We start from the raw sequence: 14,683 nt of genomic DNA on the forward strand, positions 1-14,683 counted from the left end.
GGGAGAATGTAATCTATTAAGAAAATAGAAAAGAAGAATTTTTTTTAAGGTTTCAGATTGGAAAATGTTTTTGATAGAATGTATTTGGGACCTTGTACGTGATACACAGAAAGACCTTTATAAAATAATTATACAGGCCCATAGTAAGAGCACATCTGGAGCACCGATTGGAGGTTTGGTCACATTAGTTGCTTTAGAAGGAGTGCCGCAAAGGTTTGCTAGACTGCTTTCTAGAATAAAAGAATTGTACTATGAGAAAAAATTAAGTTGACTCAGCCTACATTCTGTGGTAATAAAAACAAGAGGTCATAAAATTCTCAGCATCTGGGATGCTGTTTCCCCTGATTGATGTGTCTAAAACAAGGTGATCAGAATCTCAGAATAATAGTTGGCCACTTACGACCAAAGTGAGGAGAAAGTTCTTCAAAAGTTGTGAATCTGTGGAATTCTGTGCCTTTGTGGGTGCTCATTCATTGAGTATAAGCCATAGAGATTGATTTTTAGATAATAACAGAAATGGGATAATGCAGAAAGGTGTAGAAAAACAAGAATCTTATTGAATGTTGAACCAACTCAAAGGACCAAATGGTCAACTACTGCTTTTATTTCTTATATTTTTATATTTAAATGTTTTCATTGATGGCAGCAGGTCCCCTGCAAGACACAAATTATTTTCGATTTATGCTTCTTCCTTCTCATCTCCATGTGTGATGATGTAACAGAGTGACTTGTAATCAATGTTTCCTGCAACATCGATAGGAGACACAGCAAACATCTGCTGAACCTGTGGGAGAAAGGGGCAGGAACAACAAGATATTATAGTGAGAAGAAACGGTCAGAGGGAGGGACACACTCAAATGACAAGCTTTAAGGACTGAAACTTTCTTTTTCAGCTTCTAATGATATAGAAAGAATAAAACAAAAATTCAGGATTCAGAAGCCTCATGCTTTCCAATATATCTCATTATCTCTTTTTATGTTAATAATCTCACAGTTCCCAACATTTCAAGATCACCAATATCCCCAATGTCAGCACCTACTTTTTAAAGAACTGTCTACTGAAAGATCAATTTCAACTTGTTAGAGAATTACCCATTGAAGAAATGGTTTTCAGTGGTTAGTGTTGGTGCTGCCTAGGGAATCACAGATTGAAATATCAGTTTTCACTGAGAGACCCATCCACTAAAGAATTTTCCTCACTGGATGGAGATTATACATTATCCCTAAACATTGTCCACTAGGTGAAAAGTCAACCATCACACCACACAGTGAAGGGCCAGTCACCCAAGCAAAGAGTTTGTAAATCTCCATCCACATATCCTGAAATGAGTTTCACTGATTAAAAGGTCCTTCAGCTTATACACAACTCCATTGGTACCTACACCCTGTAATGTTAATATTCATGGGACACAACCCTATTCCCTGAAGGGTTTATTTCTCCCATGGCTTCATTCTAACTCAACCAAACTGTAACTGACAAAGCTTGTCTGAAACTCCCAGCATTCAACCTTGATGTATAATTCAGTGGTGAAACCCCACCTCTTCTTCACTGAACTTATCGGCTTGTGTCATCAGCAGTCTCTTAAATCTGTGAAAGCAAACAAAAAGATACAAATGGTTTTAGTGCAGTTTTAATGTCCTTGCCAGATTGGATCGTTAATGGAGTTAACTTGACAGTTTGAACTTATTTTCGGTAAACCCCATAATTAGATCAACTGAAATAGATCTGGTCAGCTTATCCTTGTTCTTTATCAGTGATTAAACAATTTTTATTTCAAGAGTGCATTTCATGATCTCAGATGTGAAGCCAATGAAGCAAATAGTAATTGCTGGTTGTGGCAATTTTCACTGTGCAAGACATCTTGTGCACTGCAATAATTCACAAATAACCAACAAGATCAATCAATGATGTTTTAGGTAATTGAGTTGATGTAACTGTTGTTGATCAGGATACCAGAATTCCCTTGTTCTTTTTAAAAAAATTATTACAAGGGAATTTGCTGAAAATGCAGGCAGGCATCAGTTTAACATATCATGCAAAAGTTTGAACTATTGATTTTAACACCATTCTTTTCCACGGCCAACCTCTGCTGGATGGACAGAGCAGAATCTCCCTAGGTCTGGAGCTTCCGCTTCCAGGTCAATGGTGGGGGCTCCTGCTAAGCCCAAATGGAGTCCTATGCAAGGTACTGATGCTATGGGACCAGCTTGGATGGGCATCTTGGTCGTCATGGACCAGTTCAAGCGAAGGGCCTGTTTCTGTGCTGCATGACTCTATAACTTATGATAGGACGTTGCCTGATCATATGATAAAATATTTAGCCCATTGCTTTTCAGAAGTCTTGTGCGCAAAATTAGATTGCGCAAACATAGTGTGCTAAATGCATGCTAAAGATTAGCTCCAAAGCCAAACCTGAATTCACCAAAAAAATGACAAAGTTAAAAGATCCTTGGTTTAAGGTTAAAATAGACACCTCTAAAATACATTTTATACAGGCTGCTTCTTGCTAGGATTGCAGTAGCAATTGCATTGCATGTTGCCCCATGAGCAGCTCGGTGAGGGGAGGGGGAAATCCTCAGCTGAGCCAAGTGTCATGATCAGTCAGGTGGACCAGGGAATTCGCTGGGTGCAGTGATCAAATAGTGATGGTGGGTTGGGGGACAGTGGTGCAATGAGATGGGGTTTGCGGTTGATCTGGGGATGAGCCAGGAGCTGCAATAGGGCTGAGGATGAGCCTGGAGGGGATGAAAAAACCAGGGGTGACCTGGGCCATGATATCACCCCACGCCACAAGTAGATAATATTTTAATTAAAATAAAATTCAGTTGAAATTGTCACTGTTTCATCAAATATAAAACTATGTCTTAGGACATCCTTTAATTTCACATTGTTTTGCATTCTTTTCAGTGAGATGTCTTGGGAAAAGGTCTTGTCTTAGAAACAAGAAGGGGATGATCACTTTGAAGAGACTATTATAGGCCCCCCCCAACAGTCAGTGGAATTAGAGGAGCAGATATGTAGAGAGATTTCAGATAGTTTTAAGAATAATAGAGTAGAATTAGTGGGAGATTTTAACTTCCCTAATATTGACTGGGCCACCCATAGTGCAAAGGACTTGGACAGAGTGGAATTTGTTAAATGTGTCCAAGAAAGTTTCCTTAATCAATATATAGAGGGCCCTACTAGACAGGGTGCAATACTGGACCTCCTTTAAGGGAATGAGGTTGGGCAAGTGACTGAAGTAACAAACAACCTGCAGGAAGAACTCAGCAGGTCAAGCAGCATCTGACAGGTCCTGATGCAGGTTTCGACCCAAAATGTCAACATTTCCTTTACTCCCACAGATGCTGTTTGAACCGCTGAGTTCTTCGAGCAGATCGTTTGCTGCTTCAGATTCCAGCATCTGCAGTCTCTTGTGTCTCCAAGTAACTGAAGTGTTAGTCAGGGAGCACTTTGGTTCTATTGGTTTTAAAATAGTTATGGAGGAAGACAGGATGGGTCCACAGGTTAAGGTCCTAAACTGGGGCAAGGACAATTGTTTGGAGACATTAGATTGGATCTTGCAGAGGTCAATTAGGTGAGACGGATTGCTGTTAAAGGAATGATTGCCAAGTAAGAGGCTTTTAAAAGTGTGATATCAAGAGTCCAGAGGCAGCATGCTCCTGCTTGGGTGAAGGGCATGGCTGGCAGGTTTAGGGAACCCTGGTTTACAAGAGATATTGAGGCTCTGGCCAGGAAAAAGAAGGAGGCATACATTGGGTTTAGGCAATCGAGAACAAGCAAAACCCTTGATGACTATAAGAAGAGTAGGAGTACACTTAAGGGAAATTAGGACGGCAAAGAGAGAGTATGAGATTGATCTGACAGGCAGGGTAAAGGAAAATCCCAAGAGATTCTACAGGCATATTAAGAATAAAAGGATGGCTAGGGAGAGAATAGGTCCTCTTAAAGATCAGCATGGCTGGTGTTACGGATTAGGTTACTATTTGGTGAATGTCCCTTTAAGACATAGTTCAGTAGTGTGTGTGTGTGTGTGTGTGTGTGTGTGTGTGGCATTATTACGACAACAACAGGAGATAACAACATGCTGACGTTTTGGTTTTGTCAGAGTCAGAAAGGAGAGAGAGGAGAAAGAGAGACACTGCCTGCTGGTCTCTGTATTGATGGATGAAACACAATAACTGTGTCTGTCACTACAATCCACGTATGGATTTTTGGAATAACCTAGTGGAGTCCACTTTGTCGTTAACCTGTAGTGGGAAACAGGTATTTGTGTGGACAGCCACGTCTCGAATGCTTTTTGGTGTGGCAGATACTTCGGAACAAAGCAGTGGAGTAGTCACTGCTGAGTAGACACTGAGCTGTTGTATGAGTTTTGTTGTGGAACATTTGGATTTCGTAATGTCTCTATTTTCTCTCTGCATTTTCTCTTCAGTCAACAGTGGTTTTTCAAAAGCCTTTGCTCACGTTTCACCTTACGGCTTGCTGGACTGAACTTTGAGAACTATTCTTGGACTTGGAGTTTGGGAATTTGCCACACACACACTTCGAGTTTAGTTTTTGGGGTTAATGTTTAAGATCGAACATTTTTACTTCTAACATTCTAACATTTTTACTTTTATTTTTCTTATTATCATAAGTAGTTATTAATAAAATAGTTTCTAACACTTATACATGACTCAGTGTGTTTCTTTTGTTGCTGGTACGTAGCACTGTCTATGTGTGGAGTCACAGGAGATGGGTGAGATTTTTAATGAATATTTCTCATCATTTTTGACTGTGGAGAAAATGATGCTAAAGAAATGAGGGAAATGGCTTGGACCACATACGAATTACCACGGAGGAGGTATTGGCAGCCTTAAAGCGCATTAAGGTGGATAAATCCCCAGGGCCTGATCGAGTGCATCCTCGGACCTTGTGGGAAGCTAGGGAAGAAATTGCAGAAGCCCTTGCAGAGATACTTGGTTCATCTTTAGCCACAGGTGAAATTCTGGAAGGTGGCTACTGAAGGATGGCTAATGTTTTACCATTGCTTAGGAAGATCAGCAAAGACAAGCTGAGGAAATACAGGCTGGTGAGTGTGACATCAGTGGTGGGTAAGTTACTGGAGGGAATTCTGAGGGACAGGATCTATCAACGTTTGGATAGACAAGGTCTAATTAGGAATAGTGAGCACGGTGTGGGAAATTGTGTCTGACGAATCTATTAGAGTTTTTCAAAGAGGTAAAACCAAGAGGCTAGATGAGGGTGGGGCAGTGGACGTTGTCTTTATGGACTTCAGCAAGGCCTTTGACAAGGTCCCATATGGCAGGCTAGTCAGGGAAGTTAGATCACATGGAATACAGGAAGTGATGGCTAATTGGATTCATAATCGGCTCGACAATAGGAAGCAGAAAGTGATGGTTGAAGGTTGTTTCTTGGACTGGAGGCCTGTGACTAGTGGTGTGCCTTGGGGGTCAGTGCTGGGACCTTTGTTGTTCATTATTTATGTAAATGATTTGGATGAGAATGTACGAGGCATAGTTAGTAAGTTTGTGAAAGATAAGAAAATAGGTGATATTATAGACAGTGAAAAGGTTATCAAAAATTACAGGGGGATCTTGATCAGCTAGTTATGTGGGCTGAGGAATGGCAAATGGCTTTCAACTCGGATAAGTGTGAAGTGTTCCATTTTGGGAAGTCAAACCAAGATAGGATTTATACAGTGAAAGGCAGGGCCCTGGGGAGCGTTATGGAACTGAGGGACCTAGGAGTAGAAGTACATAGTTCGCTGAAAGCGGCGTCACAGGTAAACATGGTGGTGAAGAAGGTGTTTGGCACACTGGTCTTCATCAGTCAGGGCACTGAGTATAGGAATTGGGATGTTATGTTGCAGTTGTACAAGATATTGGTGAGACTGCATTTGGTAGAACTGTGTACAGTTTTGGTCACCCTGTTATAGGAAAGACATCATTAAACTGGAAAGAGTGCAGAGAAGATTTATGAGGATGCTGCCAGGACTCAAGGGCCTGAATTATAGGGAGAGGTTAGTCAGGCTAGGACTTCATTCCTTGGAGCATAGGAGACTGAGAGGTGACCTTACAGTGGTGTATAAAATCATGAGAGGCATAGTTAGGGTGAACACAGGGAGCCTTTTTCCCAGGGAAAGGGAACTAAAAATTAAAGGGCATAGATATAAGGTGAAAGATTTAAAAGGGGACTGAGAGGCAATGAGTTGGGCTGAAGGGCCTGTTTCCGTGCTGTATAACTCTATGGCTCTATGACTCTATGTACTCTTTTTCTGTACTATGAGCTAATAATACATCAGAAATCTTAACTCTTCGATCCAATATTTGCCCTTAAGCAAATGAAATGCACTGTGCACATTGATAATATTACTATGTGCACAGAACAGAACAGGGAAATGACATTGGCTTTAGGGTGAATTACTCCACAGGTACCTTGTATGATTTCCCATTGAGCGAGATTTCACCAGGAATTGTGTGCAAATACTGCAAAATGTGCCCAAAATTCCATACCATTAAGCCTAAAAAAATGATGCAATTGCAATTTCCCTAATCAAAGTTCCAGCTATTAGTCTGTACTTCAATAATGTGGCTTGAAGACCTTGTGCTGCCTTATACAAATTTAGTTCTAGTGAGAATCCTTTGCATTGGATCCTTAGTTTCCCATTTGCCAACCACTGGTAAATATTTCACTTTTTAACCAAATAAGTTCCTCATTTTTCCAAGCCCCTGATCCCTTATTTCCCAGTTTTCCTAAACTCATATTCCCTCTGTTTGCTAAGTCCCCATTCCCCCAATTTGCAAGTACCCATCTCTGTACCACCATCCCCTGATTGTAGCTTCTCTCAGATGTGACAGACTGTCAATTATTCTTGGAGGGCTGGAGACCCAACTAGGATAATGCTTCTGCATGAATCTGAGAGGAAAGCTGAGAGAAAGCCTTCAAAAATATCGCTAGGAACATAGCCAACAAAAAATAAGCAACTGCAGTGACAAATTTAGGGATAAATATCCTGTGTAAAAAAAATTCTGATTGTCAGTTCTCAAGTGCCACAGGAAAAAGTTAAAACACTGAAGTCAGTTCCTCAGGCAAAGCTTTTGGGTGACTTTTATTTTAGCTCATGGTCTTGATGACTAGTACTCACTCGTCCTTGTTGACATTCCCTGTACCTTGAGGGTCGAATAGTTTGAAAGCATTCAAAATGGTTTCTTCTGGGTCAGTGCCTGTAGGAATAAAGTGAGCATTTAATTGATTGCACTTGTAAGCACAGTGCTTGGGTTAGAACAGATGGAGTCACTGTAAGACACTGCTTGCCAAAAAAATAGACTTCTATTTATGGCTCTTTGGACATTCCATGCACTTGCAGCCAATTAAAATATTTTTGAAGTGCAGTCACACTGCTGTAATCTGGCAAATATAGCAGTCAATTTACACACAATAGGCTCCCATGAATAGACTGTGATGGTACCCACAGTCTATTTTGGTGATGTTGCTTAAGAGACAAATATCGGTCACGGTACAGGTTAGAACTTGCCTGCTGTTCTTCACAATAACAATATAGGGTCCTTTGCATTCACTTGAGATCTGAAGATCTTTGCCTCACTCATTCAGTATTGCATAGGAGAGCCTACCCAGGGTTTGCACTTAAGCCTCTTGTATGGGACTTAATTGGCAGCTTTCTGACTCAGAGGCAAGAGTGCTATCAACTGAGGACAGCAAGGCCTCCATCACTAACAAGGCTATGCAAGCAGTAACAAAACAAGCAGTAAGAAATCCTTCCAAGTATTATGACAAGGTGGCTCTTATAATTATGATCTATTATGGGTGTAAATGATGCTGATGGATGGTCAAATGTTGCCTTACCATTCAGTTTTTCTCCAAAGAGACTGAGAAACACTGTGAAGTTCATTGGCCCTTTTCCCTCCTTCAACATATTATCCAGTTCTTCATCCGTTATATTTACCTTACCTACAAATATATCCATTCATGTTAATATTATATCATTTGCATATTTAAATATTTTTAAATGAATGTTTCTCCTTTATGAAACTGCTTTGTAGAGAGCAAATAACAGTGTCAGTTACATGGTACAATCTAAAACCAATCTTTCCATTTCCAGGAGAAATCTGACATGTAAATGCTGTGATTCTGAAACTACTGGATAGCCAGTCAGTGGAGAAATCACTGATGTACTCACTTACCCAACTGCATGAAGGTCTCTTTCAGATCCTGTTTACTAATGATCCCATCACGGTTCTGATCAATGCAGCCAAATGCCTGTTAATTTATGAAAGAGATGTAATCAATGACTTCATTGGTATTGTCTGTGAAGTTTGATGTTACTGGTCACTCATGGTGAATATTTCTTAATACAGCCTCTGAAACCAATTCTCCTTAGAGAAACTGTTCCATATTACCCAATGCTTACTGAAAGAATGGTCCCAGCATGGGAAAGGAACAGGGAACCAGGTTACCAGGAAGAATGGGAATATGATTTTCATTTACTGAATGCATTTCATGGGTGCAGCCAGCCATATTGGGAGGGTGTTTGTCTGTCAGGGAGCAGACCAGAGGCAGCGAGAGAAGAAGGGAGAATGGGAGGCAGAGGCTGGGCTAAGGTATTTGATAGGAGAGGCCTGATAAATTGGGGACGAGGAATGATCACTTGTGGATGAGTTGGAGGGGTGTGCAAAAAGATCACAAAGCTGTGATCCATTGAATTGATGGGGAGAATATGAGGGAGAAGATGAAAGCACTCTTTGTCCCACAGAGGACATTGTTAGGAAAATGGATCATTGTTATTTCAACAGTGGATGGTTAATGGCCTTGCAGATGAGAGAAAAGCCCACCTGCCCTTCCTGACCCACAAGCAGTACACAGTTTCTTATTCCAACTAGCAGCTAACCCCTCAGGAAACCAAGCCATCCACAAGGGGAAGTGGAAGAGGGGTAAAATCTAAGGTATTCAGATTGTCATTAACATATTTAAATAAAGGGTTCCCAACCTCTACTACCAAGAAAGACAAAGGCAGCAATTACATGGGAACCCTGCTAACTGTGCATCATTCTGACTTGGAAACATATCATCACTGCTTCATCATTGCTGGGTCTAAATCCTGAAGCTACCTACCTAAAAACACCAGAAGGCAAATGGAGTTTAATTGGGATAAGTGCGAGGTGTTGCATTTTGGGAAGACAAATCAGGGTAGGACTTTCACAGTAAAAGGTAGGGCCCTGGGGAGTGTTGTAGAACAGAAGGACCTAGGAGTACAAGTACATAGTTCCCTAAAAGTGGTGTCAGAGATAGGTACAGTGGTGAAGAAGCTTTTGGCATGCTGGCCTTCATCAGTCAGGGCATTGAGTATAGAAGTTGAGATGTTATGTTGCTGTTGTACAAAACGTTGGTGCATTTGGAATATTGTGTTCAGTTTTGGGCACCCTGCTATAGAAAAGATGCCATTAAGCTAGAAAGAGTGCAGAAAAGATTTATGAGGATTTTGCCAGAACTTGAAGGTCTGAATTAGAGAGAGGTTGAGCAGGCTAGGGCTTTATGTGTGAATGCAGACAGTCTTTTTCCCAGGTTTGGGGAATCAAGAACTTAGAGGGCACAGGTTTAAAGTGAGAGGGGTGGGAATTAATGGGAAATTGAGGGGCAACTTTTTCACGCTCAGGATGTTCCGTATATGGAACAAGCTGCTCATGGTTGAGGCAGGTACGTTAAGAACATTTAAAAGACACTCGGACAGGTACATGGATAGGAAAGGTTTAGAGGAGTATGGGCCAAATGTGGGCAAATGGGACTAGCTTAGATGAGCATCTTGGTTGGCATGGACCAGTAGGGCTAAAGGGCCTGTTCTTATGCTATATGACTCCATGACTCTACCGGTTCAAAACAGCAGCGTACCATTATCCCCTTTAGGGCAATTGGGGATTGACAGTAAATGCAAGTCTGGCCAGCGTTGACCAGATCACATGAATGCACAAACAAAAATTCTGCTGGCATTTGTTTTAAATCTACTTCCTCCTTCCTATTCACTTCACCTGGGCCTCTTGTAGACATCATAATTAAATCCTATCTCAGTCTCTGTTCTGAAGAAAGCCACATTTCTAGATACCCATTAAATAACTCTCCTGATTTTATTTCAATGAAGACAAGTACTAAGAGATGGTTAGATCAATATTATGTGTTTTGTACTGTTGTCTAAAGCCAAAATTATTCCAAGCAGTTTACTGTGCATGCTTACCATTTTCTGATCGTATGAGTGAAAATTAAAGAAAATATGCAGATAGGTATCAAAACAGATATCAAGGAGGCACAAGAACAATCAAAAAGGGAGAAGGAAATTGGGTAAGGGGAACTGTAAGATCTGATTCAGTATGTGGACTTCTCACCTCTTTAAACTCCTGAATTTGAGATTGTTCAAACATGGAGAAGACGTTGGATGAATTCCGTTGGGTATGTTTGGTTGAACCTTTCCTAGCTGCTTTCCTGCTTGCCTACCAATAGAAAGAGGCAGGGCAATGGGACAGAATATCAAACCATAACTTCTGTTACACCTTCATCGCAGCACTCACTTTGTAAGTCAAAAATAATATAAATTATTGTGAATCTCACTGCTTTATGTAAAGAAAAAAAGGAATAAATTATTTTTAAAAATAAGATTGTTGATAAAAGATTAAAATCAGTTCCATCTTGTTAATCTATCATTGATTCATTTTAAAGAAAACTTGGAACAAGAAACTGCCACCTGGCTCATCCAAGTTCTAAAACACAGTCTGCAGGATCACAGAGTCCACCTTTCTCCACCATTCTATAAGACTTTGGTCTGCTATCTTCTGTAGACAACATCGCCAGCATTCCCACACCCAACACTTCCATAGCAGTTCTAGAACCATCATGTTCTTATTCTAATATATATAATGTCCTCAGCTGTGACATGATGAGAGAATAAATGTTTTTCAACCTTTATTCAAAATCTTTCACAATATATTTTGTGTTTGATGAACTTTGTTGTTACCCAATTCACATTTATTGATTACTTTCAATAAAAGATTGATAATCTAATTTCTTTAGCTGATAGATTCCTCTTCATTGTGTATAAATCTGCTTTTTTTTCCATTGTATGTTGCATAAGAACTACATTAAAATCTATCATATCAATTCCAATTTAGTTTTGTTGTCAACAAACTGCTGTACAACATTGTCAATATCTGCAACTCACTGTCATACAACTCAGTGCCAGCTTGTTCTTGTCTTTTCTGTAAATTGCAGCTGGTTCTCTATTTAATAAGATTACACACAGCTTTAGCAGCACTGGAGATTGATGATGCTCTCAAGTCCAATTTCAACCAATACCCTGGGACAAACAGCTATTTAATATTCTAGCATTTTTTTGGAAAATTTATCTCCATTGGAGTTTCTAAAAAAAAAAGTACTTTCCATCTGTTTCTCACATTCTATTCATCTGAGTGGAAAAATGCTCTTAACATTGCATGAAAGCCAGTTGAAAGAGTAGGACATATATTGCAATATCTTAAAACTACCAAGTAAGTTCAGAACTCTAATGTGAAAAATGCTTATAAGTAATAATTTTTAAACTTTTAAGGTAAATATATAGCACTCTACTGTATGATAATCCAGCTTTCAACAACAACTTGTATTTTTCCAGTACTCTTGACATTGTAAAACATGCCAAAATTATCAAAGGAGAGTTATCAAAGAAAATTCATCATTGAGCCATGGAACTTCATTAACAAATAAGTTTCAAGCAGCCTCTTTGAGGAGAGAGAAAGGTAGAGAGACTAGGAAGGGATTTAAAGCCCAGGAAACTTAAGGCATGACAAGACATGGCACATTGATGAAAGGAAAATAGAGGTTATGGCAGGTGAAGTGGAGAGGGGCATAGATAGAATGTGGATAAGGTTTAGATTGGTCAACAAAACATCGTGGGCTGAAAGGCTCATACTGTGCTGTACTGTTGTATGTTCTAACTAATGATGGAGCAACTAAAATTTGGTGTGTACAAGAGGTCAAGATTTGAGGAGATCAGAGTTTCAGAAATAGGGTTCCAGGTGGTATAAAACTTAGATTGGAGCAACGCCATCAAATGGATAAATAATTAAACCACAAAGCGATTAAATAACAGAGCAAGTTTAATAACATGAATTATATTAATGGAATGTTTTCCATGTATAGAGGAAAGCTGTCACTAACAGGACACAGTAACTGCACATTTTCTTGCAGACTTGAAGGAACTGCTGCTAAGCATAATTAATAATGATTAATGAAAGAGATTTTTATCATTTCCATGTACAAATGAGCCCAGTATGAAAGAAAATTCACTGTAATAAGAGAAGGAACCAGGAGAAGACCATTTGCCCCCCTCTTGTTAACTTTGCCATTCAATGAGGTTATGTCTGATCTTTTACTTGAGTGTCACTTTCTAGCACTAACTCAATATGTTATTCCCTTAGCAATCAATTGATTTCTATTTTGAATGTACTGAACTACCGAGCCTCCTTGTGTAGTGAATGCCAAAGATGGCTAAAATTTCTTTTCATCTGTGTCTCTAATGGCCAACCTTATCTTGAGACTATTAACTCTGTTTCTAGACACCCCAGCCCAGGGAAATTTCAACATTGCATCTACCGTCAAGCATTGTAAGAATTTTGTACATTTTAATGAGATTACCTTTTCTTCTTCTAAACTCAGGGAGTTACAGACCTAACTTACTTTATCATTTCTTGTATGACAAATGCCATCCCAGGAACGAATCAGTGAATCTTGTCTGCACTACCTCTATCGCAAATATATCCTTCCTTAGGTAGAGAGACCAGACTGATATACAAATATTCCAGATACAAGCCTCCATAAACATGGAGAAAAATGCTCTGCTCTTGTACTCAATTCCTCTTCCAATAAAGCCATCTTTTCATTTTCAGGGATTTGTGAACAAGGGCATCCAGGTCCCTCTGAACACCAACGCCTTCCAATCTTTCACCATTTAAAAGATACTTTTTGTCTACTAAAATGTAAATATGAGAGAAAGTCCATTACCTTTTCCTGTTATTTACTCTTAAGTATTTATAAATGTATTTGCAGTACTGACTTCAAATTTTCTAATCTTTCAATGTAAAAATTGTTACATATTAGAGCTAACCAAAAATATTAGTCATTCACATCCTGCAAATGTATAATAAAAAGAACAATAGAGCAGGTACTGGTAGTCTGTCTTAGGGTCGTTAAAAAAACATGTTCTAAGTAATATGTCTTTTTATTTTAAAATCTTCTTGCATGATTCAATACCATTGTTCATCCAACTTTTTTAATTTTCCTTGCAATTTTTCATACCACCCAGACTAATAAATAGTGATTCCTTCATACCTTCGATATTCTTTAAGAAAGTATGGAATAATCCAGTATTTCAGAGTAAAAAAATACAAACAGATTTCATCAAGGGTTCTAAATTTTGATTAATATTTTACCTTGCTTCAGTGAAGATCATTTAATCTGTTAAAGACTGAGAGTTGCACAGTTGTGTAAGTATTTGATGCAAAAAGTGGAATAAATTATCAAGGAAAGCAAAAATACATGGTATTAAGGCATCTCTTGCAAATGTTTTAACCATGTTTGAGCTTGACCATTTGCAATAAAGCAAGAACGCTATGGATTAAAGGAGATACGGAGCAGACAAAATATTTTATCACTTACCATTTTACGTAGCTGATGTTGAATACAAGTGCTTGTGCCAGATCATATTTGTCCTATATAGTACTCTTTATCTCTTTGTTCCTAAAAATGGACACACACTGATGGACAGAGACCTTACAAGGAAATACACAACCCAGTATCTGACTGTCACAGGACTGTGATAAAACAAATTCCTCCTCTACAGTTCAGATAGTGTAAAGAGGGCTGGACATTCCAGAGTAACATTAAACCTTTAAGTCAACATTATCAACTTAGTGTACTATTTACATGGATGACTTGATTTACTGGGATCTCATTTCATTGGCATCCAAGTTAAACCACCGAAAAACCAGTTGTCTGTACCACTGGTATATCTGAGCTGTATTCGACATCTTTCATGTTGATGAATTAGCATTGTACAATGTAGTTGCTGCTTCAGACTGCCTCCAGTTTTGATCCAGCTCCTTCTAGTTCACAAGTTTTGTGAGATCAAGCTCTGCTTCAGGTTTTAAGAATATTATTTAGATGGCGCAGTGCTGCCTCATTAAATATATTACTTTTCTGATAAGATGCTAAATCTTCTTTTCAAACTACAGGTCCTTCCATCTCCTTTTCCTTTCCAGGATCCTCAAGTGAAATATTGCATCCTAAATCTTTAATTCCTCCAATCTGGATCCCAGGTCTGCCACATACCAAAATAATTCACCAGAATCACAAATGCCATTCTTCCAATGTGAATGTGACAAAAGTAATCCCTCTCTATCATCCTTAAACTGACTGTAGCATTTAACACCTTTGACTACACCATCTTTCTACCACAGCCGAGTGGGAACACACTCATTGGGTTCCACTTTTACACATCCAGTTGTAGCCAGGGTGAATCACTTGTATTTGCTTCTCTTCTTTCCTCCTCCAAACAACCCAATGTTCTCCACTTCTCTACAGACTGGGCAAAGGGCAACATCATCTAAAAATACAGCATCTATT

At 39.2% G+C, this 14,683-nt stretch overlaps 1 protein-coding gene across 1 annotated transcript; it reads right to left on the reverse strand.

The window, feature by feature from the left end:
* Positions 1-679: 679 nt before the first annotated feature.
* myl7 (myosin, light chain 7, regulatory) lies at positions 680-10,497 on the reverse strand. Its single transcript, XM_052040805.1, has 6 exons — positions 10,399-10,497; positions 8,209-8,284; positions 7,871-7,975; positions 7,152-7,230; positions 1,540-1,588; positions 680-784 (listed from the first exon to the last, which is right to left on the reverse strand). The coding sequence occupies exons 1-6, from the start codon at positions 10,432-10,434 to the stop codon at positions 680-682; spliced, it is 450 nt and encodes a 149-aa protein (XP_051896765.1). The 5' UTR covers positions 10,435-10,497.
* Between the last annotated feature and the right edge of the window lie 4,186 nt (positions 10,498-14,683).

The sequence above is a fragment of the Pristis pectinata genome, chromosome 29 (genome assembly GCF_009764475.1).
Source record: "Pristis pectinata isolate sPriPec2 chromosome 29, sPriPec2.1.pri, whole genome shotgun sequence".
NCBI classification, from domain to species: domain Eukaryota; kingdom Metazoa; phylum Chordata; class Chondrichthyes; order Rhinopristiformes; family Pristidae; genus Pristis; species Pristis pectinata.